The 26,614-nt window shown below is 52.4% G+C and overlaps 3 protein-coding genes and 1 long non-coding RNA gene across 6 annotated transcripts; 3 read left to right on the forward strand and 1 right to left on the reverse strand.

The window, feature by feature from the left end:
- Nucleotides 1-4,056: 4,056 nt before the first annotated feature.
- On the forward strand, nt 4,057-9,991 carry SIGMAR1 (sigma non-opioid intracellular receptor 1). 2 transcript variants are annotated; one of them, XM_032477538.1, is made up of 4 exons: nt 4,057-4,378; nt 4,529-4,729; nt 4,863-4,955; nt 9,702-9,991. In XM_032477538.1, exons 1-4 carry the CDS (start codon nt 4,228-4,230, stop codon nt 9,821-9,823), a joined length of 567 nt encoding a protein of 188 aa, XP_032333429.1. In that variant the 5' UTR covers nt 4,057-4,227; the 3' UTR covers nt 9,824-9,991. The 2 variants fall into 2 exon arrangements, with proteins under 2 accessions (XP_032333429.1, XP_032333428.1); XM_032477537.1 differs by lacking the exon at nt 9,702-9,991 and adding an exon at nt 5,713-6,785 and having other exon boundaries at nt 4,072-4,378.
- Nucleotides 9,415-24,020, reverse strand: LOC116663055. The gene is made up of 3 exons (XR_004319098.1): nt 23,783-24,020; nt 12,576-12,579; nt 9,415-9,425 (listed from the first exon to the last, which is right to left on the reverse strand). It is a non-coding gene; the product is annotated as an uncharacterized LOC116663055 (long non-coding RNA).
- ARID3C (AT-rich interaction domain 3C) lies at nt 11,934-19,816 on the forward strand. 2 transcript variants are annotated; one of them, XM_032477536.1, is made up of 8 exons: nt 11,934-12,284; nt 13,100-13,492; nt 15,325-15,397; nt 17,191-17,374; nt 17,527-17,840; nt 18,247-18,429; nt 18,657-18,746; nt 19,200-19,816. In XM_032477536.1, the coding sequence occupies exons 2-8, from the start codon at nt 13,172-13,174 to the stop codon at nt 19,298-19,300; spliced, it is 1,266 nt and encodes a 421-aa protein (XP_032333427.1). In that variant the 5' UTR covers nt 11,934-12,284; nt 13,100-13,171; the 3' UTR covers nt 19,301-19,816. The 2 variants fall into 2 exon arrangements, with proteins under 2 accessions (XP_032333427.1, XP_032333426.1); XM_032477535.1 differs by lacking the exon at nt 18,657-18,746.
- Nucleotides 20,288-26,305, forward strand: DCTN3 (dynactin subunit 3). The gene is made up of 7 exons (XM_006182727.3): nt 20,288-20,422; nt 21,626-21,710; nt 22,385-22,471; nt 24,033-24,116; nt 25,083-25,141; nt 25,754-25,813; nt 26,011-26,305. The coding sequence occupies exons 1-7, from the start codon at nt 20,327-20,329 to the stop codon at nt 26,098-26,100; spliced, it is 561 nt and encodes a 186-aa protein (XP_006182789.1). The 5' UTR covers nt 20,288-20,326; the 3' UTR covers nt 26,101-26,305.
- Nucleotides 26,306-26,614: the final 309 nt, after the last annotated feature.

Raw genomic sequence — 26,614 nt, forward strand, 5'->3', positions numbered from 1 at the left:
TATTCTCTCTTGTGTGTGTGTGTGTGTGTGTGTGTGTGTGTGTGTGTGTGTGTGCGCGCGCGCGCGCGCGCGCGCACACACACACACACCCGCACACACACACCGAAAGCACAAGAAGTGGACAGGGTAAGAAATCTGAAAATGTGAGGAGTACAGCCTGTCAGTAGCTCTAGCCACCGTCTGGGTGGGGTCAGGATTATTTCCTTTACACGTTCCCTTTCCTTCTCCAACATTTCCTTAGATCAAACCAATTGGCTAACACTAGGATAACATTCAAATTATTTCCTCCCTTGGCACTTTTAAAGAGCCATTTAAATATTGTCTTTACTTCCTCCCCATTCCATAGTGAAGAACAGAGGCCTCGAGATCACCCAGAGAATAAGTGGCCAAGCTCAGATTTGAAACCAAGTTTCCGCTCCTCTTAATGCTTTGAAATGCCTCTAAGACTTCAGGGAGCCTCAAGATAGAAACCTAATGAGCTAGGAGCTGGGCAGTAGCAGGGAGGCCCCCTCCCCCAAGCCAGGCCAGGACAAGCCAGGTGTTTTTGTGGAGCTCGGTTGTAAAAACTGGGTCATAGGTCGTTTACCTTACCTCTGCCCTAGGGGCCTCAGACTGGAATCTGAGGGGGCGGGCAGGGAGCTGGAAGCTGAGAAAGCAGAGTTTTACCTTTCCCCCTGGCTGCTCAAGGTATGGGGAGGCAAGGGGGATAGAAGATCAGCGTTTTGTGGAAAGAGAATGTCACCTGCCACTCCAGTAAACAACAAAGATTGCCACTGCATCAGCCACAGCAGCCCCCACCCCCAAGTGTGCCCTGAGAGGAATTCAGAATGGAGAATGACAGGAAGCACTTTGGACACTGGCCCTAGATAGTCAAGATGCATATCTAAGGAATAATTTCAATGGACCCAGATTCTCGAATTTTCCCAAACACAGAAAATCCTTAACTTGAGATGTCTGTTTGGGGCATTAGCAGTAATTTTTTGATGTTCTACTAGATGGTTTTTTTCCTGAAAAAAAAAAAAAAAAACCCTCCTATATATCTTGGCTCCTCCCTTATCTCTTTGAAGCATTTCCTCAGAGCTGTCTGAGAGGCTGTCTTCCCAGTGTCGACTGAAATAAATGCGCAGCCTAAAAGTTGAGAGTTATGTTTTATTTGGCGGGAGGACTCGAGCCGGGATGACAGCCCCTCAGATCGCTCTGAGGGACTGCTCGGAAGAGGTAGGGGAGGAAATAGGATATATAAGAGCTTTACAACAAAGACCAGGTAGTTGGAACAATAAAAGAGTGTTTGTTATCTAAAGAAAACCAGGCATCTCAAGTTAAAGAATTTAGTGCTTTTCTATGTATAGGAGGAAGCAAACATTTGGGCTGACGTGGGGTTTTAGGAGATGAGTGGCCCAAACAAAAAAATGCATGAGGAGTTGCCATACCATCAGACAGACTTTAGCAGGAGACACCATGGGGTTAACAACACTTTATTGCCACAGGGAGGTGTGCGCCTATGATGCACCTGTCCTGCTTTTTATCTGTTCTCTGCCAGCACGTGCACAATGTGAGTTTCTTTGTTTATTAGGCCTATAGAATTATCTCTAGCACATGCGTACTTCTATTTTCTTTGTTTTAAATCTTATATAATTGATGCATGCGTACAGCAATTATTTACTGCATACTACAAACATGCTCTGATTGTGGCCTTGAGTCCCATGGCCTTAACTCATCTCAAGGCCAGCTCACAGGCTCATTGAATTCATTCCGCTGATAAGCACCTAGCTATCTAGGGCCAGTTTCCTGTCCTTTCTTATTCTGAGTCTGCTCAGAGTGCACCATTGTGAGTGGCTGCAGAGGCCAGGCTGCAGGCTTGTCTTTACTGGGGGGTGGCGGCAGCCGCTGATGACTTGGTTTCAGCATTCTTTGTTTACTGATATGGTTGCAGTATTTTCGTTAGCACCGGCTATACCTATAGTTCTCCATAAGGTTAAAATTTAACTCAAAACTTTTAGGTTGTGTGTTTTTCTTCAGGCGACATTTTCTACTCTCTCAGCTGTCTTCATCCTTTGAGTGGCTGGATTTTGGAGGCAGCTCGGTTTTCCCAAGAACACTGATGCTTCTTTCTTCTTTTTTTTTTTTTTAAGCATTTTTTATTGATTTATAATCATTTTACAAACACTGATGCTTCTGTACCACTCCATGGATCATGCTAACTAACTCCTGATCCCCTTCAAAAATATCTCTAGAGGAACATCTCCAAATCTCTCTCCTCCTTCTGTGTCTCCCCAAAGTCACTTTTCTGAGGAAGAGGAGAATGGCTGAGATGGGGCTTACCTCGTCCTTTCTCTCCAAGATCCCAGAGGTGGGATCTCTAACACAGTATCTAGGGAAGATGGCTGTGAGTGCAGCCCTTAATCTCCTTCGTGGGGTGTCACAGACTCTCTTAAGGCACAAAGGACACTCCTTTTTCTTTTTTTTCAAACAGCGTGTGCTGGAGAAGCTTTCTGAAAGACCAGATAGGGGAGCCTAGACAGTCCAAGAGGACTCTGCCTGAAACAGGGAGGCAGAGGCCAGATATGAAGGCTAGTCCTTGCTACTCAGGGTTCTTAAAGAATGGTCTGCTCAAGAGTATCACAGAAGCCAGAGCCAATACAAAAACATGCTCCCTCAATCCTGCAGTTTCCTCTAAATAATCCCTTCTTTATCTTTCCCTTCTTGGTCAAGTTTCTCAGAAAAATAGTCCATCTTCCCGGCCTTTACTCTTAACCTGCACAGTACACTGTAACACATCTTTTGCCCTGTAATAGTCAGGGTAAATAATCTTAGTTGCTGTAACAAACAACCCCCAAATTCAGTGACTTAGCACCACAGTCCATTGTCAGGGAGCGGGGGAGCTCTGTCCCAGGCAGCATTCAGAATTCTCCACCAACTACTTAATTGTGTGTAACTGTGATAATAGATAAGGGAGGAGAGAGAATGTCAAGATTTCACAGATTTTAGGACCCAGCCCTGAAAGTGGTGAACATCATTTCTGCCCATATTTCATTGGCCAGAACACAATCACGTGGACTCATCTAACTACAGAGTAGACTGGCATGTAACCTGGCTGCCCAGGAATAAATGGAATGGATTTGTGAGTGTATAGCATCATCTCCTACATGCCCTACTGGGAAACCCAATGACCATTTCCCATCATTTTATAAGACCACTCAGTTATATTTGGCTGTGTTGATCCTTCATTCCATTACTCTCATGTGTGTGCCTACACTCTTCCTGTGCTCTTCCCTTTATGTTTTACTTATATAACTAACACATATGACACCAGGTGCCAGACACTAATTGCTTTATAAATACTAACTTATTTCATTTTACAGATGAGAAAACTGAGTCATAAAGAGTTTAAGTAACTTACCCAAGATCACACTACTAGTAGGTGGCAGGAGCCAGGCTTTTAACCCAGTCAGTTCAGTGTAACCCAGTCTCACTGCACTATGCTGCCTCTTTTCTCTTTTGCTTCTCTTCCTTTATCACTCCCCGGCTGATAACTTTTAGTTGGCTTACAAGGTCCTCCTCTCACATCTTGTGCTTCAGAATAACGAATGAATTGTACGCCCCCAGAAGACCCCACGCTGTGTCTCTCCTCTGTGCCTTTGCTCTTGGAGTAGGTTTCATTGGCTCACTAGAATGCTCTTCGCATCTCTCTCCTTAAATACAATGCTCAGGTGTCACTGCCTCCAAAACGCCTTCCTTAACGTTCCCAAGTTGAAGAGCCTCCTCCCACTTTCTGCGCTACAAAAGGGGGCCCTTAACCATCACAAGTCCCGGAAGGCTCTGCTTCCGGGCCCTCCTGCTTCACCAGTGAGCCCAGGCGGGCCAGTCCATTCCGAGTCTCACCGCCACCCCTCTTCCCCACGGAGGACAGCGCTTGGAGAGACTCTGCCTGGAGGACGCCCCAATGCGGGGAGCCAGGAGGGTTTGGCCCCGCCCCCTCGCCTCACGCGCGCGGCGCCGCCCCGCCCCTCGGCGTCCCCGGCTCCCCGCTCCCCGCGAGGTAATGGTTCAACCCGAGAGGCGGTGCCCCGGTGCCCTAGCAGTTCCGATTGGCCAGGGCGAGCCGTACCACGGCGGTGGCGAGGGAACGTGTAGTGGACCGCGAGCCGCAGACTCCGAGGCAGTGAGGGTCACAGGCTCAGGCCGCAGCTCTCTCCTGCGCTGCGCTGTGCCAGCCCGCCCGCGGGGATGCAGTGGGCCGTGGGCCGGCGGTGGGCGTGGGCCGCGCTGCTCCTGGCGGCAGCGGCTGTGCTGGCCCAGGTGGTCTGGCTCCGGCTGGGCACTCAGAGCTTCATCTTCCAGCACGAAGAGATCGCGCAGCTGGCGCGGCAGTACGCGGGTAAGCCGGCTGGTGAGCGGGCGGGCGGGTGAGTGAACGGGTGGAGGTCAGGGGGCTGGGGAGGGCCGGGCCAAGTTGGAGGTTTCGGGGGCACCGTTCCCCAGTTTGGGACCGGTGCTGGCCCTAACTTTGTTCTTCTGCCCCCGCCAGGGCTGGACCACGAACTGGCCTTCTCTCGGCTGATCGTGGAGCTGCGGCGGCTGCACCCAGGCCACGTGCTGCCCGACGAGGAGCTGCAGTGGGTGTTCGTGAACGCGGGAGGCTGGATGGGCGCCATGTGCCTTCTGCACGCCTCTCTGTCCGAGTACGTGCTGCTCTTTGGCACCGCCCTGGGCTCTGGCGGCCACTCAGGTCAGTCCTGGTGGCGGGCTGGACTGGGAGGCTGGGGCTGTACAAGGGCCCGTGCCCTTCTTTCTGATGTTTGGCCAAGCCGTGGGATGGTGTGGATACCCAGATATTCAGTGTTCATTTGATTATTTTTCAGGGCGCTACTGGGCTGAGATCTCGGATACCATCATCTCTGGCACCTTCCACCAGTGGAGAGAGGGCACTACCAAGAGTGAGGTCTTCTACCCAGGTGGGTAGGGTGGCTCTGCCAGAGAGGTGGGTCTCTTCATTCTGGGGTGCCTATGGTTGGGGAAAAGAGTCATGGCATGGAAAAGGGGTGCTTTGAGGGGCCTTCCTCCTGGTTCCTTTGCCCCCCTGATAAGCTACAGGTGGTTGGTTGAGGCAGAGTTGAAGGCCCCTGTTGCTTTCCTCTGTCAAAAGGGAACAAAACATAACAGCTTCCTGTTAACTATGTCTGATTTTTATCTGCCAAGACACTATTTTACTCATCCAGTATTGAGACAGTTGGGCAATCAGAAATGCATTTAGGCCCCTAAAGACAAGGCAGAGAGTTGCCTTCCCTTTTTTATATAATGAAACATTTAGACTTCTGAGTAAGTTTGAGGTTGAGTGTTACAAGCATAGCAGCATTGTAACTGAACAGCTGTATTTCTCAGAAAGCCCAACAAGTCTTATATTCACCATTCCCTATCTAACAGGCCCAGCCCAAGTTTAGCTAAACTTCCACTTGACATGATTGAGGCTTGGGAATGCAGACTTCCATAACCCCATACCATGGTGCAGGGCCAGGTGAGCCTTCTCTCAAGAGAGGACATGAGTCAGGTGATGCCACAGAGGGAAGTATAAGAGTGGCCATCTTAGCCTCTTACCCCTCCAGATGGGCAACCAGGCCACTCCCTACTCCTAGACAACCCACAGGCCAGGGAGGTGGCAGCAATGGAAGGGCAGGGCCAGTCTCCTCATCTGGGTGCTCCCTGTCCCCCTAGGGGAGACAGTGATACATGGGCCTGGTGAGGCAACGGCTGTGGAATGGGGTCCAAACACATGGATGGTGGAGTACGGCCGGGGTGTCATCCCTTCTACACTGGCCTTTGCGTTGGCTGACACAATCTTCAGCACCCAGGACTTCCTCACCCTCTTCTATACTCTTCGAGTCTATGCCCGGGGCCTCCGACTTGAACTCACCACCTACCTCTTCGGCCAGGACCCCTGACCAGCCAGGCCTGAAGGAGAACCTGTGGATGGACAGGAGCGGGCAGGCCCGCATGCATCCACTTGCTGGAGCCCAGGTGAAAAAACAGGGACGTACCCACAACATGCAGATACTGAGTTCCTGGTGTCCAAGCAGGAACATACATGCTTATACAACCAGACACAGAGACTCATGGGAACATACAGGACACACATTCAGATACTGAATCCGTTGTGTACAGCAGCATCACGTGTTCACACCCATCCAGAGAGGGAGCCCCATGTATACCAAGAAGGCCAGTCATGTTCGACCACACATACCACAAGCTTGACTCACTAACTCAGGCCTTTCCAGAGCTCTGCCCCTAGTCAGGGCTCTGGAGTTAGGGGTGGGAGTGGCGATTACAAACTGCCTGGGTCTGACCCTTCAACCCAGCAGCAACTGGCGGGGGGGGGCGGATAAGGGAGAAGAGGAGCTGCCTTTGGAGGCTCCCTTTACCTGCAGCTATGATACCATTCCCCTTCACCTCCCTGTCCTCACCATATGCCTTACCCCATTCTGTTCCCTGCTATGCAAGTACCCTCATGACCTGTCTCCCACTCTCTGCAACCCAGTTAGCTGGAGAACCAGAAGAATGTGGAAAATGCTGAGGTCAAACCTCCCTCCAGGGTATGATGGGGAGGCTGACCTCAGCTCAGGGCCCACTGCTGGGGAGAGGACCTGGAGGGGTGGGCCTAGGTCCAGGGGGCCATCTCTGGCCTAGAGAAATCCTTTTCTGCGCGCGCACAAACACACACACCCATCACAGCTTCCAGACACTGCCCTTGCTGCATTCTCTGTCTGTTAATAAAGACCTGTTGAACAGTTTCATTTCTTTTTGTGTCTGAGCAGCAGGAAAACCTCTAATTCTTAGGGGCCTCAGGAAGGGCTCTCCCTTGCCATGTGATTCAGTTTATGACAGTATTTCTTTTTTTTTACGATATATACATTAGTGTTCCCAGAAATCACCCAGCAGGCTTGTTGACTCTACAGATTATGCCCAGTCCCCACAGATCAGTTCTTCTGGGATGAGGCCTTGAGATCAGCATGTTTAGTAAGATTCTCTCCAGGTTTGAATGCCATAATGTAAGAGATTCAGAGCTGAGTGGGGTGGTGTGTGTGTCTCAGTCTTGCTCCCTGCCAGTGCCGTTCTGGAAGCAGTCCTGGGAGTCCTACCCTGGATGACCACGAGGTGGCAGTGTGCAGCCACTTTTGAGCTGAAAGTTATAATCATTCTCCATCTGCTTTTTCTGAGTTTCCAGGGTATCATTCCCACCTCCACCCAGAGCAGGAGTTCCCCTCTCCAGTCTACCTTCTCCAGGACCCCCCCACCCCCCGCCACTTCTGTGGAGGCTCCCAGGGGTAGGAAGCAGGCACACTATCTAGTGGTGTCTGAAGTGGTTGGGGCCAGTGGGACTAGGGTGAGGCCAGAGATGTCCCTGAGGTATACCCTCCCAGGGACCCTGCACTTTCTTCACCCTCCTCCTGGCCCTGCTCCAAGGCTGAGTAAAACCCAGGCCTCTCACATCTTAAGACTTCTGGCATATTAAAAATGGAAGGAACATGGTTATAAAAATTGTGTATTCTGAAATTTTGACATTCTAATGAACAAAAATACAAAAGACTACATGTACAACCATTTGGAAGCAACATTAAAAGTCTAAATCTGTGGCTCAGTGAAGGTGAGGCCCGGGCAAGATGGCCATCCTGGCATCCCACCAGCACCACCATGTTGGCCATGACAGGTCCTGGCTGGGGCCTCTCCATTGATCACAGGTTGCAAAGTCAAGCCTCGAGATTTCTCCTACCCTGTAACCCAGCCTTGCCTCGGCTCAGCCCACATCTGTTGGGGATGCCCCAGATCCCTTTGTCATCCCCCTCTTTCCCATGACTAGACTCCTAGGCTTTGCCCCATCTCTGTTGTCAAGTCCAGTGGTTATTTCTTCTCACTTTGATTTGACACAGTTAATCACTCCTAAAACTCTTAGCATCCAGGACATTACTCTTCCTTCATTGCCCCCTTTGCTTCTCCTCAACCTCTGACTTCCCAGGTCTGAACCTTCTGAGATAAGCCCAGCCATATCATGACTTTAAATGCCATCTGTATGTCTATATACCAGTTTTATTGAGATCTACCTGACATAAGCTATTATTAGTTTAAGGTATACAACATAATGATTTGATACATGTCTGTATTGTGAAATGATCACCACAATAAATTTAGTTAACATCACCTCCCATAGTTACAAATTCTTTTTTTCTTGTGTCGGGAAATTTCAAGATCTCTCTTAGCAACTTCAAATAAACAATATAGTATTGTTGACTGTAGTCACTATGCTGTACATTGCATCCTCAGAACTTATTTATCTTATAATTGGAAGTTTGTACCTTTTGACCACCTTCACCCATTTTCCCTGGCCTCTGGCAACCACCAATCTGTTCTCTGTTCCTATGAGTTTGATATTTTTTTAGATTCCACATATAAGTGAGAACATATTGCATTTGTCTTTATCTGATAATTTCACTTAGCATAATGCCCTCAAAAATTAATGGATAGGAGGGAGGGTATAGCTCAAGTGATAGAGCACATGCTTAGCATGCACGAGGTCCTGGGTTCAATCCCCAGTACCTCCATTGAAAGTAAGTAAATAAATAAACCTAATTGCCTCCAAAACAAGAATGAATGGATAAAGAAAATGTGGTATATATCTACAATGGAATATTATTCAGCTATAAAAGAAGGAAATCCTGCCATTTGCAAAAGCATGGTTAGATCTGAAGGACCATCTATGTCTTGACTCCTAATTTTTTGTGTCAGCCTAAACCTCCTCTGAGCTCCAGAGATAGGTATCTGACTGCTTTCATCTCCACTTGACACTTCCACCCTGTCATCTAATTGCCATCTCAAACTTTAAATGTTCTATGCAAGCTGATTTCTCTCCCAGTCTTGCACCTCCTGCAGTCTTTACTGTCTCAGTTAAGGGTACCTCCACTTACCCAGCTGCCTGGGCCAAAAACCCTGGAGTCATCTTGGATACCTCTCATTCTCTCACGTTCTGCATTCAAGACTTCAACGGATCCTGTCAGATTTATCTTCAATCATATTCAGGATCTAACCATTTCTTGTCACCTCCGCTGCTACCACCCTGGTCCAAGCCATCATTGTCTTTTTCCTTCGTTATTGCAATGGCCTCCTAATTGAGCCTCATGCTTGCATCCCGTGCAGAAGGTTTGCCACACAACAGCAAGAGTCAGACTTTCACTCCCTTCTCAGACATTTCCAATGGCTTCCCACCACATTCAGTCCTTTCACTGCCTCCATGAACCTACTCCAAGGTCCATGTAACCTCTGACCAAACATGCAACCATTCACCTTGGCCACTGTGTTCTAATCTAGTGGCCTCCATGCTTTTCTTCTGATACATCAAGCAAACTTCCACCTCAGGATATTTGCACCTGCTCTTCTGACTGCAGTGCTCTTCCCTAGGTATCCCCATGGCTCCTCCCTCCTTCAAGTCCTGCTCAGTGAGTCCTTCCCTTAACATCTGGGTAATAGCAGCCCTTCTGTGGTGGTTTTCAAATACCTCCATACAATTTTTGATACTCTTTAAGAGATGAAGCCTAATTCCCTTCCCCTTGAATGTAGGCTGGACTTAGTTATGTACTTTTAACAAATAATATATGGCCAAAGTGACTGGGTGCGACTTCTAAAACTAGGCCATAAAAAACTTTGCTCCCTCTTAGTCTCTCTTGAATCCATCTTTCTGGGGGGAACCAACTGCGATGTTGGGAGGACACTCAAGCGTGAGGTCCTCTCCTATGGAGACCCACCTGGGGAGGACAGCCTCCTGCCAACGGCGACCTGAGTGAAGCGGATCCTCCAATCCTTCAGACCTTCAGATGACTGCAGCCCTGGCCAACAGTTTTACTACAGCCTCATGAGAGGCAGCCAGAACCACTCAGCTAAGCCACTCTCGAATTCCTGATGCACAGAATTGTGAAAAAATAAATGCTTGCTATTTTAAGCTGCTAAATTTGAGAGTCATTTGTTGCAGTAATAGGTGACTAATATATCCCCTTTCTATTTCCCTGACCCAGATTTATTTTCTATTTTACTTACTGCCATGTGACACACTATATGTTTTCCCCACTGGAATTATGCCATTGTAATGGGGGCTTTGTTTTATTTACTCCTGTCTCCAACGTGCCTCACATAAAGTAGATACTCAGTTAGTATGTGTTGGATGAATGGGGGTCTAAGTTTGTCTGTCTGTCTCTGTGAAGGATCAGAGGTGGGCTTTGTGTGCGTATGAGACAGCCTTTCCTCTTCACAGAAGGAGAGAGAGCAGATTCCAGTCAGGTTATTCCTTCCCCTCTGCCCTTCCCAGTCATAGCCCTCTGACCCAGACTCCAAAGGTGAGTTTTCTATGCTTGATTGATTCTTTTCTTTTGGGAGTAACTACCCAGGTCCTTGCCCCTCTCCACAGCCTGCAAAACGATCCCCAAACCCTCAAAACTAGAATTTCCACAAGCCAGTTCTTACCTTTCCAAGAGGAATCTTACCTTCCACTCTCCAGGCACCTTCTCTGAGCAGCCAGGGAGGCTGTGTGGGGAAAGGGGAGCGAGCTGAGCACAGGAGTTGGCCCGGGAGAACATATACCACACAGAGCCATGGGGGCAGGGGCACCGGAACTGAAGGTGGTTGGATCACCAAGGCTTCTTGGTGGGGAGTGTCTAACTGGCTGTAAGACCCAAAATCTGAGCAGGTGGGCACTGGAGTGATCCGAGGGTGTAAGTAGGACTGAGCCTCAGTGTGGCCAGGGACAGGCCAAAAAGAACAGGGGCCTAGTGCTACAGTGAGAGCTGGGCTGGGGACAAGGGTGGAGGCTGGAGTCAGTGAGAGCAAGGGTGTGTCACCCACCATAATATCCTGGTAAGAAGAGCTGGCAGTCCAGACCAGGGCAAGCTGGGTCTGAGAGGAGCAGACTGACTGGGAGAGGGTGGGGGAGGAGGGAGGAGGCAAGTCACACCTGAAGGTCTGCCTCCTAGAGGAATCTTGGCCCTGAGACCAGTTTGCTTTACTGGGTATGAGAGAGGTCAGGGGAAGCTCCCTGGTGCTGAGTGCACCCATGCCAGGTGTCACTCCTGCAGAGGCGTGTTCACTCACACACATTGGCATCACCTCCGGGTGACCCTTGTGTTTTTAATAGGTGATTCCCTTGGGCACTGGAAGCAACTGGGGAATGTGTGAGGGTGCCTAAGAGGGATGAGTCCAGGCTGCTAAGGAACAGCATCTCAGCATCTGGAGGATCAGTGGGGGTAGGGTGGGCCTGGAGCAGTTGGCTTAAGGGTTCTGGAGATACAGACTGGGGAGTCATGCAAACATGGGTGGAGGCTGTATGTGAAGATGGGCAAAATGCTGATCACTGTTGAAATGCACAAGGAGTTTCATTATACTACTCATTCTTCTTGTGCATATGTTTGAAAATTTCCATGATAGAACGTCAAAAGAGCTAAAAGCTGCGTGGCTTTGTGCCTGCACGTGATGTCTGTACCCTGCTGCTGGCGTGGAATCAGCTCAGAGACCTCTGCGTATGTGAGGGCAAAAGTGAGTCCACCACCATGTTCGGGCATTGTGCAGACTGCAGCGTGCATGCAGTTGGAGATGGCACCTGGGCAGGGCAGGGGGAGAAGCTTCTGTTCCGGTCCAAGCCCTCCACACTCACCCTGGCACCCTGCAGAGTGATTCCCCACAAGATCACAGCCTGTCTAGGCCGTCGGCGCTGTAGTGTAGGTGTAACCAAGTATGTGAGACAAGGCGGCTGTGTGCCCGAACTTGTGACAGGGTGTGTTGGTGTGTGAACACGAACGTTTGTGTGTGGATGCCGGGCCCTGAGTACCGGGCGGGGGCGGGAGCGGGTGAGTGTCTGGTGAGGCTGGGAGGGGCCCTGGTCCGGAGTTCGGTGGTGATGGACTCCTCACTCTCCTTTGCACGAATCCCCGCCGCTCTCCAACGCCCTCTCCCCCCACCGAATCTGGCTGTAGGAGGGTGGGAGACACCTGTTGGGGGGCTGGGAGAGGCAGAGCCCACCGGGGCCTCCCCTCCTGAGCCCCCGCCCGCCCTGCCCCGCTCGGGTCCCGCCCCCACGGCCGCCAGCAGCCGAGCAGCGAGTGAGCGCACGGCGGCCGGAGGAGCGCACGGCGGCAGGAGCGCACGGCGCGGGGACCCCGCACTGGGAACTGAGCCGAGACAGGGGCCGCCCGAGAGGCGGGCGGAGCGCAGGGAGCGCCGTGGAGACGCCGGGGGCAGCGGGCCGCGCCAGGCTGGTGAGTGTGGCCGCGGGGAGCCAGAGAGCCGGCGTGGAGACCCCGCCGTCCCTGTCCCAGTCCCGGCCTCTGCCGCCGGCATCCTCGGTTCCCGCTCCTCCTCGTTCTAGTCCTCTGCGTCTCTGTCCCGTCTCTCCGTCGGTTTTTCCCTCTCTCCTCATCTATTTACTGTCTCGCCTTGTCTCTTTCTAATTTTTCGTCTGTCTGTCTCCTGCTGCGTCGATCTTTCCCTGTCTCTCTCAACCCCCGTCTCACTATTTGTCTCTCTCTGACTGACTCTGTCTCTGTCACTCTCCTTGGACTGCCTGTCACTCAGGTCTTCTGTATTTATCCCTTGCTTCTCTATCTCTCCTCCCTTCCCAGTCTCTTTACCCAATATCTCTATCAATCTCTTCTCTCCGCATCTCTGTCTCTCCATTCGTGTCTCTGCCCGATATCTCTGTCTCCACCTTGGTCCCTCTTTCTCTCTCTCACCATCTTTCTGTCCCATCTCCATTTCTATCCCCAAATCTTCCTGCCATTGTCTCTCTCTCTGTCAGATCTCTGTCTCTCCTCCATCTCTCTCTGTTTCTTGGTCCTTGTTACCCCTCTTTGATCTGCTTAGTCGCTATCTGTCCTCAGTCAATGCTCATTTCTGTCTCTCTGGGTCTGGTCTCTGTCTCTCCTGCTCTTTTTACCTCTCTTTGCATCTCTGGGAAGAGATCTTTTTGCCTTTTTCCTTATGGCCCCGCTGCACTTCCCTGAATGACCACCTCCCCTTGTGTTGGGGGTTGTAGGGGAGCAGGGCCCAACATCCATAATTCCCTCCCCCACAGGCAGCCCTTTCCTCAGGGCCCCGCCTGGTGCCAGCCCCCCCACCAGTGGGGGGACTGCGCCTGGAAGCTGTCATGGAGGCCCTGCAGAGACAGCAGGCAGCCCGACTGGCCCAGGGGGTGGGGCCATTGGCACCTCCACGCCCACCGCCACCACCTCGGCCTTCCTTTCCCGGCTCTGGCTCCCGGACCCTGCAGGCCCCTGAGGGGGTCTTGGGGGAGGTCGGGGCTGAGGAAGAGGAGGACGCCCAAGAGGATGAGGACGGAGAGGAAGCCGGGGCAGAAGATGAGGTGGCTGAGGAGAGCCGTCCAGGGACCCGGGGCACTAGCTCACCTTCCAGCCAGCCCCCTGGACCTCACCCCCATGAGTGGACCTATGAGGAGCAATTCAAGCAGGTAGGATCCTCTGATGGATGGTCAGGCCCTCCCCCTTCCTACTCTCTGGGCCCAACAAGGTGATCATTAGCCCACCCACCCACACCGGGCTCTGCAGGATGTAAAGACAGAGACACAGAGACATGGTGAGAGATGGTGGGAAGACTGAAGGATAGACAGGGACAGGGAGGCAGAGACAGACACGCAGAGACACAGAAAGAAGTGCACGGATACACACTGAGAGGTGCAGGAGACACCCAGAAACATGGAGGCCAACGGACTGGAGGAGGCGCTTGGTGAGGCTGGAAGGGAAAGTGGGAGGGGTGTAAGAGCCCTCAAGAATTCTGAGAGAGGGGGTCTGGAAACTGGGGATTCCATGCCAGCACTACCCCACTTTCTCACACATCAAGTCACAAGGTCATATTCCAGTGACCTGTGGGGGTGTCCTCGGCTACCTACTTCTGTCTTTGGAAGGAGAATGGAGGTTGCCACTCCTTTGGCAAGCCGATACCCACCTCCTCTCTTCCCTGTCACAGTCCCCTGTCCACATCCTCTCCCTGGCCTGAGCTCTGTGGGTGACAGTTCCCAGACTCTGATGGCCACAACAGCCGCAGTGTGCCTAAAGGGCCCTTGTACAACTGGGAATGACAAGATCTTACTCACAGGGCCTTAATTTGAGGTTCTTCCTCCCTGCGGAACCCATCTGGGTGTTATTCTAAGGCACTACTTTAGGCTGTCATTAAGGTCTTACGCAAGGCTGTGATTCTAGGTGTACTATTCCAGTGGTGTTACTCGTAGGGTGTTGGTTTTGGGTATTTTCCAGAAGTGTTCGTCTGTGGTTAGTACCCCGTGGCATTAGTGTAAAACTGGGAATGTTACTCAGGGCTCTGTTACTCTGGAGATGTGGCTCTAGTGATTGTTTCTCCTGGGTAGAATTCTGGGGACTATTACTGGACAGTGTTTCTGTTATTTGCAGGTACCCTTCTAAGACTTAGGGCTCAGTTGCAGGAGTGTAGCTCTAAAGGTGGATTTCTGGGGTTTGTTACACATGGGTGTTTTTTTCACTCTGAGAGTTCTTACTGGGGGATGGAGTGTTACCTGCAGGTGTTACTCAGGGACTGTTACTCCGGGTAAAAGACTCTTACTTTAGGGATTGTCCCTCCTAGGGTTATTTGAGAGGTGATATCGGAAATAGGGCTCCAAGTGACTGAGAATGGCTGAGATGACCCCTGGGCCTTTCAAGTCCTGTCCCTACAGGTCCTAGGTGGTACAGGGCCATTGCCTCTGTGGCAGCTTCTTTAGTGGGCAGGTCACTGTCCCTGGAAGGAGATCAGACCAGAATGTGGGCTGACGGGCCCCAGGTTTCAATCCAGGAGCTTTTCTGAGCATCCACTCTGTGAGAGATGGCTTTAAGGCATCTCTGCCTCTCATCCCCAGCCCTAGCACACAGATCCGTGAACAGCAGTAAGTCCTTGCAGGAATGAATGAGAGTGAAAGAGCGGCTCAGATATGTCTATGGGTTTCCTCAATGTGGAACACAGCTCCAGCCTGACTTCCTCTTGGGGGCTTTGGAAGGCTGGCAGAGCCTATATAGCTTTCTCTCTTCTCCTATTCCCCAGATGGGTGGTTTGAGCTGCCAGGGCACCACCTGCCAGCAGAGGGTCTCTGTGTGTATCAGGAAATAAAGTGCCCCTAACCTGCCCCCCGGGGAGAGAGCCCACTGCTCTCTTAGGAAGTCTACATTTCAGACCCCACTTACCCCTTCAGCTCCCCAGCTTTTTCAGGGTTTGGAGTCCAAGGGGTCCCAGAGGGAGGGGTAGCTGGGCTGGAAAATGACCTCAGTTTTTCCCCAGCTGTACGAGCTCGATGCAGATCCCAAGAGGAAAGAATTTCTGGATGACCTGTTTAGCTTCATGCAGAAGAGGGGTGAGTGGGTTGATGTAAGGGAAGGACCCCCACCTACCAGGCTTGAGGAAGGGAAACCCCAGGGTTTAGTCCTCAGTTTGGGTCCTCTCTGCAGAGGCCTGAGCTTGGCAGCACCTACCCTTGGGCCCTCAATAGCGTCTTTAACCTCTGACCCTGCCCCTCTTCTCCACCCAGGGATTAATTAGTAGCCAGCCCACTGGCAGGTTAATGAGTGTGGGATCAATTGGGAGGGTGGGAGGGGGAATTGGTGGGGGGCTGGCCTGGTGTTGGGGGGTACCCAGAATTGGGGGACTGGGAATGCCTTGGTCCTCTTCCCTGGCACTTTCTCCAGCCTTGTCTCTCCTCAGTTTCCCGTGCTTCAGGCAGGAAACACCCAATGTATTCTGCAGCAGGAAGAACTGGAATTAGACTGAAGGAAGGACTTCTCAAGGGGTAGGCAGGGACTGTGGAGGAGAAGGAATTCCTTTCCAGGAATCTCAGAGCTGGAAGAGAATGCAAGAAGGGTCTAGGAGGGGATCAGGGTGGGTGGCAGTCCATCACTTAGGCTTCTCCCCAGATTCATGGGTCCTAAGACTGACTCATTATCTCTCTCTACAAAGCTAATTAACTCACTCCGAGTGTGGCCTGATAAGCCGCTAATTAACTGGCTGCACTGCTCCCCCCTCCTTTAGTGCAGCTGCTGGCTAAAGTCCCTCAGGCCCCCACCCAGGCCCAGCACCCTTTTCGGGTCCCTTCCTAACCAGGGCCCTTCGGTGGACCTCCAGGTCCTTTTGCTCCCCAGGAAGGCCCATTCTGATCCCAATGTCCCCTCCCTGCCCCTTCCTCCAGGTCTCCCCTACACTGGGGGGTGGGGTAGGGTGGTCAGAGCAGACCCCAGCTACCACCCTCCCCCCCCCACCTCCGCAAGCTCTGCTTTCCTCAGGTCCCTGCCTTCCTCTGCTCCCTGTGTGGGGGCGGGAGGGGGAGGGGGTCCCACGGGGCCGATAATTTCCCCCCATTAATCAGGCCGCAGCTAATTGTTCGGGTCCAAAGGCGGCAGCGGAAGGGGACGGGATCGGTAAGGAATTAACTGGGGCCCATCGCTCAGCGCAGACAGGCCCCTTTGTCAGGACTGGCCGGCGGGGGCGGCGACGACTGCAGAGTCTGCGAGCGGAGGTGGGGGCTGCTTCTCCCATCCACCAACCGCCGGCCTCTGGCAGCCACCCCGGGGCCGCAGCTTAGGGGAGTTCGGCTCTTCGCTGTCAGGAAGTCCTTCCTATGGTCTACCCCAGGGGTCGGCAAACTAAATCCTGAAGGCCAAATCTAACCGCCCACGAGAATAGTTTTCACATTTTTAAATAGTGGAAAAAATGAAAAGACAAATCACATTTCTGGACGTGTGAAAATCGAATTTCGGAGTCTGTAAACAAAGTTTTATTGGAACAGAGCTGCGCACATTCCTTTCAGTGTCCTCTATAGGTGCTTTCAGGCTGCAATGACAGTGGAGTATTTCTGACAGAGACTGTTAGGTCTGCAAAGCCTAAAACATTTACCATCTATCCTGCCCTTTACAGAAGTTTGCCAGTCTCTGGTCTAGCCTCCCGTCCTTCCTGCTACAGTGGAGGTCTTGGGAGGTCTGTGGGCTCTGCCTGCAATCCTACCTCCCCATCCCTCCCGGTTCCCCTCCTTTCTCGAAGGTCCTGCCCTGTACGTAGGCCTCGTCCAGGGAGGTCCAGGTAGCCTGCAGTCCCTGAGGATGCCCGCAGACAGGGCCTTAGTCTTAGTGTCCTGACTCTCTGCCTACCCCCAACCAGGGACTCCAGTGAACCGTGTACCTATCATGGCGAAGCAGGTGCTGGACCTGTATGCGCTCTTTCGCCTGGTGACCGCCAAGGGCGGCCTGGTGGAAGTCATCAACCGCAAGGTGTGGCGGGAGGTCACGCGGGGCCTCAGCTTACCCACCACCATCACATCGGCCGCCTTCACTCTACGCACCCAGTGAGGCCAGGCGCGCGCGAGCGGTGGGGGCGAGGCGCGGAAGGGAGAGGGGCGCGAGGCGTGGAGGGCCCCGGGGATTGGTGTCCTTCGGGGTGTGGGGCTTGATCAGCTGGGTCCAGCCTCCCACCCCACCGCACCCCGTCTGCCCCTAGGTACATGAAGTACCTGTACCCGTACGAGTGTGAGACGCAGGCGCTCAGCTCCCCGGGGGAGCTCCAGGCCGCCATCGACAGCAACCGACGCGAGGGTCGCCGTCAGGCTTACACCACCGCCCCGCTTTTCGGCTTGGCGGGGCCGCCCCCTCGGGGCACTCCGGGCCCAGCTCGGGGTCCAGTTCCGGGTCCCGGCCCCGCCCCACCCGCGCCCACGCCCACGCCCACGCCCACGCCTGGGCTCCGCTCTGCTCAGGGCTCCGCCTCCGGCCTGCCGGTGCACGCCTGCGCGCAGCTGAGCCCCATCAAGAAAGGTGTGAGGGGAGAGGGGTCAGTGAAGCCTTGGGAGATCTGGGGTAGGGGTTACTGTGGTGTGGGGCTGAAGCTCAGGAAAAAGTCTTTTATCCAGAGCAGCTTCATTCCACACCTGTTCACCCAGGGCTTCTAACTGCATGTGGTTTTGCTTCCTGTTTCTCCTGGATTATTTAACAACCAAGGGCAAGGAAATTCCCCAAATTGTCTTGGACCAACCTAGTCAGATATATTGGCCTTTTGCGCTCTCCAGCTTCGGAGCCTCTACGCTGAGACTCTGGATGGAAGGGGACATTGAACTTGGTGCTTGAACTTCGGTGACCTCCCTTGGTCCCAGGCCTGTGGGGAGAACCAAATTCAGAGACAGAGTTGGTTGGGCCAGGGGAGCTAAATGACCTGTTCTTCCAGAGGAGAGTGGAATTCCAACCTCTCGACTGGCACTGCCTGTGGGCCTGGCCTTTGGACCTGCACGGGAGAAGGTGGCACCAGAGGAGCCCCCAGAGAAGAGGGCTGTGCTGATGGGGCCTGTGGACCCACCTCGACACAGTGCACCCCCCAGTTTCCTGCCCCGTGGCAAGGTTCCCCTAAGGGGTGAGGAAGGGCCTATTCTTGAGAGGGCTTAGGGCCGGTGCAATGGGAATACAGACCCATCACCTGATAGGCTCTGGAGGTGGGGCAGATAGACCCCTCAATAGACAACTGTATGATTACAGGTGGGCTGAAGTGGAATGGGGGCTGTCTATAGGGATGGAGGGGGGAGCTTGTAAGTCTGAAGTCTGATTCCCCAAAATTTGACTCCCCTGCCCCCTCCTGGACAGAAGAGCAGCTGGATGGGCCTCTCAGTCTGGCAGGCAGTGGTATCAGCAGTATCAACATGGCCCTAGAGATCAACGGGGTGGTCTACACTGGTATGGGTACTGCAGGCTGTCTATATTGGCATGAAGTCAGGGGCATTTACACTGGCATGGGGATTTTAGACTTTCTCTATTAGCATGAGGTTCAGGGGTATCCACACTTGCATGGGTAACATGGTGTTCAGGAGATTGCTATACTGGCATGGTTAAAGGGGGTGTCTACATGGCATGGGGTCCAAGGCATGACCTCTCTGGCATGGGTCCCATGGAACGTCTTGTCATGGGCCTATGTATCTTTGTAAATATTTCTTGTTTACCTGTTCAAGGGTATCTGTATTGGCACTAGAGTCTCTGACTGACTCAGGGGCTTGTCCTTGTTGATTGTGGCAGGACTATGTGTGTGGTGTTCTAGCAATAAGGAAACTGACTTTTGTTTCCCTCTTCTGTTTCTTTGCCTCACATTTTCCTGCTTGCGTTTGCCCTCTTTGCCCCTCACCCCTTTGCCAGGTGTCCTCTTTGCCCGTCGCCAGCCTGTGCCAGCTTCTCAGGGCCCAACCAACCCTGCACCCCCACCCCCAACAGGGCCCCCTTCCAGCGTCTCACCCTGAGAGAGAAATTAAGAGTACCAGCCCCACTGCTGAGGGGGGAGGACACACCCCCTAACCCATTCTTCCAGGGTGCCCACTCTAGGATCCAGCCCTGGGAGGTGATCCCCCCAAATGCCATGTGGACTTAGAGCCAAAGAGATTTCTTTTGATGTTACATCTACCTCATTGAAAAGGGAGAGCACCCCTCCCTGGTCAACTCCAGCAGCATCTACGAAAGAATTCTGCCCCCAGTAACCCCCTCATCTCCTCATGTGCTCCTTCGTGTCAATGTCATCTCCAGGACCCCACCTCTTCGAGTCAGATCTGCTTCTCTTCAGGAGCCAGGTGAAGGGTTGGGTTTGGGTCTTGTGAAGGAGATGTCCCTCAGGTCACATCTGGATAATAAAGCTGTGGTCACTCTCTCTCCAGTGCCTCCTCTCCTTGTTTCGGTCTGTGGGCTGGGGAGGAATTATGTGGTAATACACAGGATTGGGCCAGAAGTTCTCAGAGAGGAAGACACTATAGCAAAGGTCCATAAGTAGGGGAGCTCAGTCTCATGAATCAGACTGCTTGAGTTCAAATCCCGATTCTGCCACTACAGTGTTGAGTGCCCTTAGGTACGACACTTAATCTCTTGAAGCTTAGAAGACTCCAGAAGATTGTGGCATCTCACGGGGCCTCCTACTGGTCTATGGGAGTGGACCAGTCTTAAAATAATGGGTATATATATATATGCAACCTCGGGGAATGGGGTGGGGAAACCTCTTTGGTACTCTGGAATTAGATGTACAAAGGCAAAGGTTGCCTTGACCAGCAGGGTCTGGATGTTAGGGTGGGGCCTGACCGGTAGTCGTCGCCTAGGTTACCAGGTAGCTTTGGACACCTTTCTTCAGCTCTGCCGGCTACTTCAGAGTACCGAAGGGCTGTGTCGTGACGTCACTTCCTGTATGGAGGGGAGCCCATCCACTGGGATTGGCCCGCCTTCTCTATTTGGACGGAAGTCCCGCCCTCTGGCTGTTCCCCGGCTGAAGCGGGGCGGCGGAAGATATGGCGGCTGTGACCGATGTGCAGCGGCTACAGGCCCGTCTGGAGGAGCTGGAGCACTGGGTGTACGGGCCAGGCGGGTCGCGCGGCTCGCGGAAGGTGAGCGGTCTGGGGTCCAGCAGTCCCTCTCTGGGGCAAAGCAAGAGCAGTGTACTGGCCTGGTCCTCCGGAAGGATGCTACCTATCCAGCCCCGTTTCCCGCAGCCCGGCCTTTGAAATAACAAGGGTCCGAGACCTCCCGGAGCTTATCGGACCCTCGGGGTCCATTCCCGTGGAGGGCACTGTGGGCTTGAAGTGGGCTCGCTGTGAAGACCCCGCCTTTACCTTTGTGGCATAGTTGGGGAGACCTGACACACTCCGAAGCTGATTAATGAGAGTTTCAGTAAGAACTGAAGCCCACAATGGAAAGGCCGTTGTGGAGCCCTGCGTAATTAATTGCTAAATGAATTGTGCAAAGAGAGGTCCATGGGGCTCCAAAAGAGGCAGGCCAGATGTGGATAAGGAAGGCTCCAGGGGTTAGAGATGAGGTCTACGAGGGCCAGGATTAGGAGGGGAAGGAATTGAATACTGGGTATTCAGATATGGACTGGCACTCCTTCACACCAGTGACTGAATTTTGACAACTTGTAGCTCAGTTTTCCTTACATTTCCTTTTTACTCTGGAGCGACCTTTTACTGAAGGTGGAGTGTCAGGCATACCCTGGAGTTAAGTGCCTCAGAGGTAATGATGTCTGTTTGTAGACTTCTTATGGAATTAGTTGTCACTAACAGATTTTGTCTCATTTGAGAACTGACTTCTCAAAACATTCTCTCCCTTTGACATATATGACACAGATCGTCCTGATTTTCCCCCTTCCTCTCTGGCTACTTCTGCACAGTCCTGTTTGCCTCCCCATATATTTGACCCTCGAATATTGGCTATCTTTATCCTCTAACCTAAAACCTATATGAGATCGCTCACTTCCATAGCCTCTCCCTCTATTCAGCCCTTTAGTACTGGAATTCTTCACTCTCTGCCCTTAGGTTCGGCCAAGAGGAAGGAATCAGGGAATATATACTATATGCTAGTGCCTCATAAACTCTAAAGTAGTTCATTACCTCCCCAGTCACACTCGAAACTCCCCAAGGAGTACATGATTATTTCCCCATTCACATTGAGGAGGGATTGCATCTCTTAATATAAGAGAAGAGGATAATTGCTGATAAGGAGGTTTGGGAGTCTGAGGGAATGATGGTTCTTTACCACTTCCAAGCCTTGAGCCAAGTGGTAAATCTTGGAATTAACTTCCACTCCCCTTATAGGTGGCTGATGGCCTGGTCAAGGTGCAGGTGGCTTTGGGGAACATTGCCAGCAAGAGGGAGAGGGTGAAGATTCTGTACAAAAAGAGTAAGTGCTTCCATGAGGTGCCAGCCTGCCTTCCTTCCCAAGCCTATACTTCCTGGTTCCCTGCCCAGGCCCTTCAGCCCAGTAGGTCACTGGAGTCACCCTTTAGGATGAAATGGTGAATTGAGGTGTACTTTGTGGTTAAACTCCTCAAGTCCATGACAGTGTCTAAGTTAAGGAATAAGAGCTCTGCCTGAAAGGTCCCCTTGGTGAAGGAAGAGGAGAGGTATGGAATTTCCACAGGCAAGTTCAGAGGCAGGAAGGAAATTAGGCACTGAGAGCCCCAGCCTTGGCTGAGCCAGGGCTGTTTGATTATGTCAGAGATAGAAGCCTGTTCAGTAACTAGAAATCAGATAAAGCTCTGGCATGTGTTGGTGGCACTGAGGGGCAAGGTGTCTTCCTCCCTTGAAGATAGATCAGCAGGAATGCTGAGCACCCCAGGGTGGTGGAGGCCATTGTATTCCCAGCTTTAAAGTTTGAGGTTGGCCGTCAGGTGATCAGAGGGGAGAGACAGAGAAGTGGGGAGTGGGGCCTGGCGAAGGCCTGCTGATGGCCACTGTGGGTGTCAGCTTCTCATTCAAGGCTGTCCCCAAGGCTGACCCTTCCCCTAATACCCTTCATAAGACAGATCCCCACTCCACAACCTTACTCCATTTTCCATCTTGCTACTTTTCTAGTTGAAGACCTAATCAAATACCTGGATCCTGAGTACATTGACCGCATTGCCATACCTGATGCCTCCAAGCTGCAGTTCATCTTAGCAGGTAGTGCTGGACAGTATGTGCACATGCATCTGGGGATGGGGATTGTGGGGGACGTTGGCACAGAGATGGCCTCCCTGCCCGTCCTCTCATGGATACAGCCCTGGAAGCTGCTCTCTGGAATTCTGGCCTGGCCCTGGGCCGTGGCCGGGGTTGGTCCTGTGGTCCTCTAGTAGGCACTGGGTGCAGTATACTTTGGAGCCAGCTGCAGGCCATGGTGCCAGCCACAGTGGGGCTACTCTAGTGTACTGTGGCTTGCCTCTAGGATTTTCCTTCAGAACCTTCCTTACTTCTGCTCAGTAGACAGAGGAGCTTCTAGGAAAGGGTGGTAGCAGAGAGCAGAGAGCATTGCATTTGGGAGAGGTGCAGATGTAGGCATGAGTTTCACCATCTTTCTTTCAGGTGGGAAAGCGCCGGGATTTCAGAGTTCTAGGCAGGAACTTTTAGCAGTGTCTGCTAATCAGTTAGTCAGCCACTCCACAAGAAACAGTTTGCCAGGCACCTGTGTTTGTTCATGCATTCAAAAGATGTTTAATGATCATCTACTGTAATCCAGACTGTCGCAGGTGTGAGGTATACAGTGGTGAACCAGAACATCCCTGAGCCTTTGCTGTGGCTCAGGCACCAAGTTCAGGAGGTCTCCTCACTGATTCTTGAGTCCAGCCTCTCATCCCTCCCTGTGGCCACTGCCTCAGTGCTTATGTGCTTGTACATGAACAGCTGCAGTCTCCTAAGTCCTCTTCTTGACCCTAGTCTTCCCTTACTTGCATGTGGTCCAATATCATCTTCCCAAAACATATTTCCAACGTGCCACTATGTCTACCTTGGAACCTCAGTGTCTCTCTCCTTGCTAGGATAAATTCCTATTTCCTTATCCTGCCATTCAAAGCCTTCTATAGTCTACTGGGTGGTCCCTCCCATCCAGCTGTTTCCTGTGCTCTCCTTGCTCCAGTTCAGCCAATTGAATTCTTTTCCCTCTACTAATTGACAAGCATTCTTGCCTTCGAATGTTTGACATATAGTCCTCCCTTCTTGAATGCCCTTCCTGCTCTGCAACCATTGAAACCCCCTGTGCACAGGGCCAGCCCAGGTCCTGCTTTCCTCACCAGACTCTGATGTTACCGCCCCAGTTCTCCAAGAACTTGTAATTGTCTGTTCCTTTCAGATCCACTGAGCAGAATCAGCCTGGTATCTTCCACATGTCTCCTCTTTCAGACCTTCCCAGGAGCCAAGCCTGAAGTACTTTGTCTCCTGTGGCCTCAGAGGGGCTTTTTGAGTTTGTTGAGAGGACACTAGAGGCCTTAGAGTTAAAACTTGGAGAAGGATGGGATTTGGAGGAACTTAGAGGCCCCTTGGGCTCAAGATAGGTCAGACCAGAGGCATCCAGGAGAGGTGGAGGCAGAATGGGGGACTGTGTATCTGGAGGTGGGGGGGCAGTGGGCAGAGTAGCTGCCCCGAGCTCCAGGACCCAGCCTTCTCCCCTACCAGGTCCTTGGCCCTTTGCATGGGAGTGGCCATGCCCAGTCTCGTCTCACTGTCACTGTCTTGTCTGTTTATGCTTCAGAGGAGCAGTTTATCCTCTCCCAGGTTGCGCTCCTGGAGCAGGTGGAGGCTTTGGTGCCCATGCTGGACAGCACTCACATCAAAGGTACCTCTCTGGGGCTGCAGCCCCACTATTCTACTTGGGGAGGTTGGTGGATGGGCAGGACTTTCCTGGGCTCAGGCTAGCTCTGCTTCTTGTCTTTACCCTCACCCTGGGGGTACTTTCCCCCTGCATTGGGATTAAAATTGGGAGCATGGGAGGGTGGAGAGCTCAGGTTCAGAACTTTAGGCAGTTTGGCCCTAAGGACACTCATATAAGTCCAGCAGCCCTCAACTCTGAGGATTCCTTCTGCCTTCTACCCCACCCCTCCATCCTTCAGGGTGCTGCAGAGCCCAGATTTTATTGTCAGAGTCCCTGCCAGGTGTGTGAATGTGTGTGAATTCTTCCTGCCACACTGCTGAGTGCAGTCTTTAGGTCTGGGTTTTGACAAGCAGACAGTGGCTTTAATTGAATCCAGATATCCATCTTGTCTGTCTCTGGAGGTGTTTTTCCCAGCTCCCCCTCCCTACCCTGATCAGCTTCCTGCTGAGCATCTGACAGCCTTAAGCTGTAGGCCCAGCCTGGTGGCTGAGGCTCTGGGTGTTGGATTCCAGGTGGCCAGCTTAGGGACCTGGCATTCATCCTCAGCCCACCTGCAGGCTCCCTGTTCCCAGCGCCAGGCAGACCTGGTCCTGCTGGGGTGAGAGCAAAGGAACAGATCCCATGATAATAAAAGCTTTCTTTACCTGGCCTTGCTCCCAGCACAGGGGTGGGCATACGGGGCAACTCTGGGCACCCGAGGTTTTGTCTTCTTCTAGGGGCCTGTATCTTCCCCTCCCCTTTGGGTCCTACAGTAAGACCGGGGTGGGCAGGGAGCCCCACCACCACCTCCAGCTGCAGTGGTCGATGAAGCCTAGCATTTGTTTAGCTTCTCCACTCAATACTCTAATCCTGCCGAAGACCTAATAGACTATTGAGCAGTCCCAGGGGAAGGCACAAGCATCATCGGGCAGTGTGCGTTGTGTTTTACAGCCGTTCCTGAGCATGCCGCCCGCCTGCAGCGCTTGGCCCAGATCCACATCCAGCAGCAGGTATGGGAGGGGAGAGGACTGGAAGGGAAAATAGAGGTGGTGAGGCTCCCAGTCCCCACTCCTGCCTCCTGGGGAAGCAGCCTCAGACTCCCCCGATGTCAGCTGCAGGGGAAATCAAGGGTTTATTCTTTGTTTTTGATCTGCCTTCGAGATGGGAAGGGACTTGGGCTAGGACCACATCCAGGTCTCCTGCCTCCCAGAGTGGGGCTATCCTGAGACACCAGAAGGTTCATGTTGGGAGTTACCACAGAATTCCTGGGGATGATGTGTCCTTGACCATGGGTGGAGGAGCTGTTTTTTCACTCTTCCCAGGCCATAGTGTAAAGTCCAAAGAGGTTTCAGAAATAGGGGGCAGGGAAGGAGGAGACATATACCAGCAGGAATATTTCCTAAAATGTGTGGTCCACTCCTTCATCTATCAGCCTTAGGCCTGCAAGTTAGGCTACACATCTTGCAGCCTGAAAGTGCCCCTTTAGAATTTGCTCCTTTGGGCTCTGGGGTTAAACATTACCTTTTCTAGGCTCTATGGGGAGTGAGGGTTCATGATGAGGAGGGAAATGGGGGGTGCGGGCTTTGTCCAACACCTTTCTCTGCCACACCTTGGCTCCACAGGACCAGTGTGTGGAGATCACTGAGGAGTCCAAGGCTCTCCTGGAGGAATACAACAAGACTGTATCCTTTCTGCTCAGCCAGGTCCCTGAGGAGTGCGGTCCAGAGCCCCATCCTTATATTCCATCTTTAGCTCTGTCTCTCTCATCCCAACCCAACCAGCCTGGCTGTTCCTCTGCTCCCCCACCCTTTTGGCAGATTCAAAAAAATCTCTCCACTCTGTCTCTCAGATTTCTGTTCTCACCTTGACCTTTAACCAGACAATGCTTCTCTCCAAGCAATTTGTGCAGTGGGATGAACTACTCTGCCAGCTAGAGGCCGCCAAGCAAGTGAAGCCAGCAGAGGAGTGATGGCTGCTGCCCATCCCAGGGTGGGCCAGGGCCTTGTAACAGGGCAGAGCAGAGGCACTTCTGTATTTATTGGATTCACGACCTACATGTCTGCACTCAGGTAGAGCTCTGAGGTCAGAGGTCTGGCTACTTGAGATTTGCTATTTGCACCCCCTCCCCTCATCAGTGCCCTATTCCAGTGACAATAAACTGTGGAGACCACTGAGGAGTGTGCCAGCTTCCTGGTCTAGGATGGGGATAGTGGTGGGAATGAGGGTGATGGAAGCGAGAGTTGTCTGCTTTCCTAGAGTTTGGACCAAGAGCTGTACTCATCCTAGTCTGGCTTTCTGGACGATGTAGAGCTCTCAGGATGAACGCTGTCATTTGCTTGATGTGAGTGGAACATTCGTTTATGTATCCATTCATCCCACATTTACCAAGTACACTCTGTCAGATGCCATGCCAGGTGGGGAGGACACAGGTAGAGTCCACCTGATCCCTGGCCTGTACGGGATAGCCAGGGAGACAGTCAAGG

Source organism: Camelus ferus, chromosome 4, assembly GCF_009834535.1.
Source record: "Camelus ferus isolate YT-003-E chromosome 4, BCGSAC_Cfer_1.0, whole genome shotgun sequence".
In the NCBI taxonomy this organism is placed as follows: domain Eukaryota; kingdom Metazoa; phylum Chordata; class Mammalia; order Artiodactyla; family Camelidae; genus Camelus; species Camelus ferus.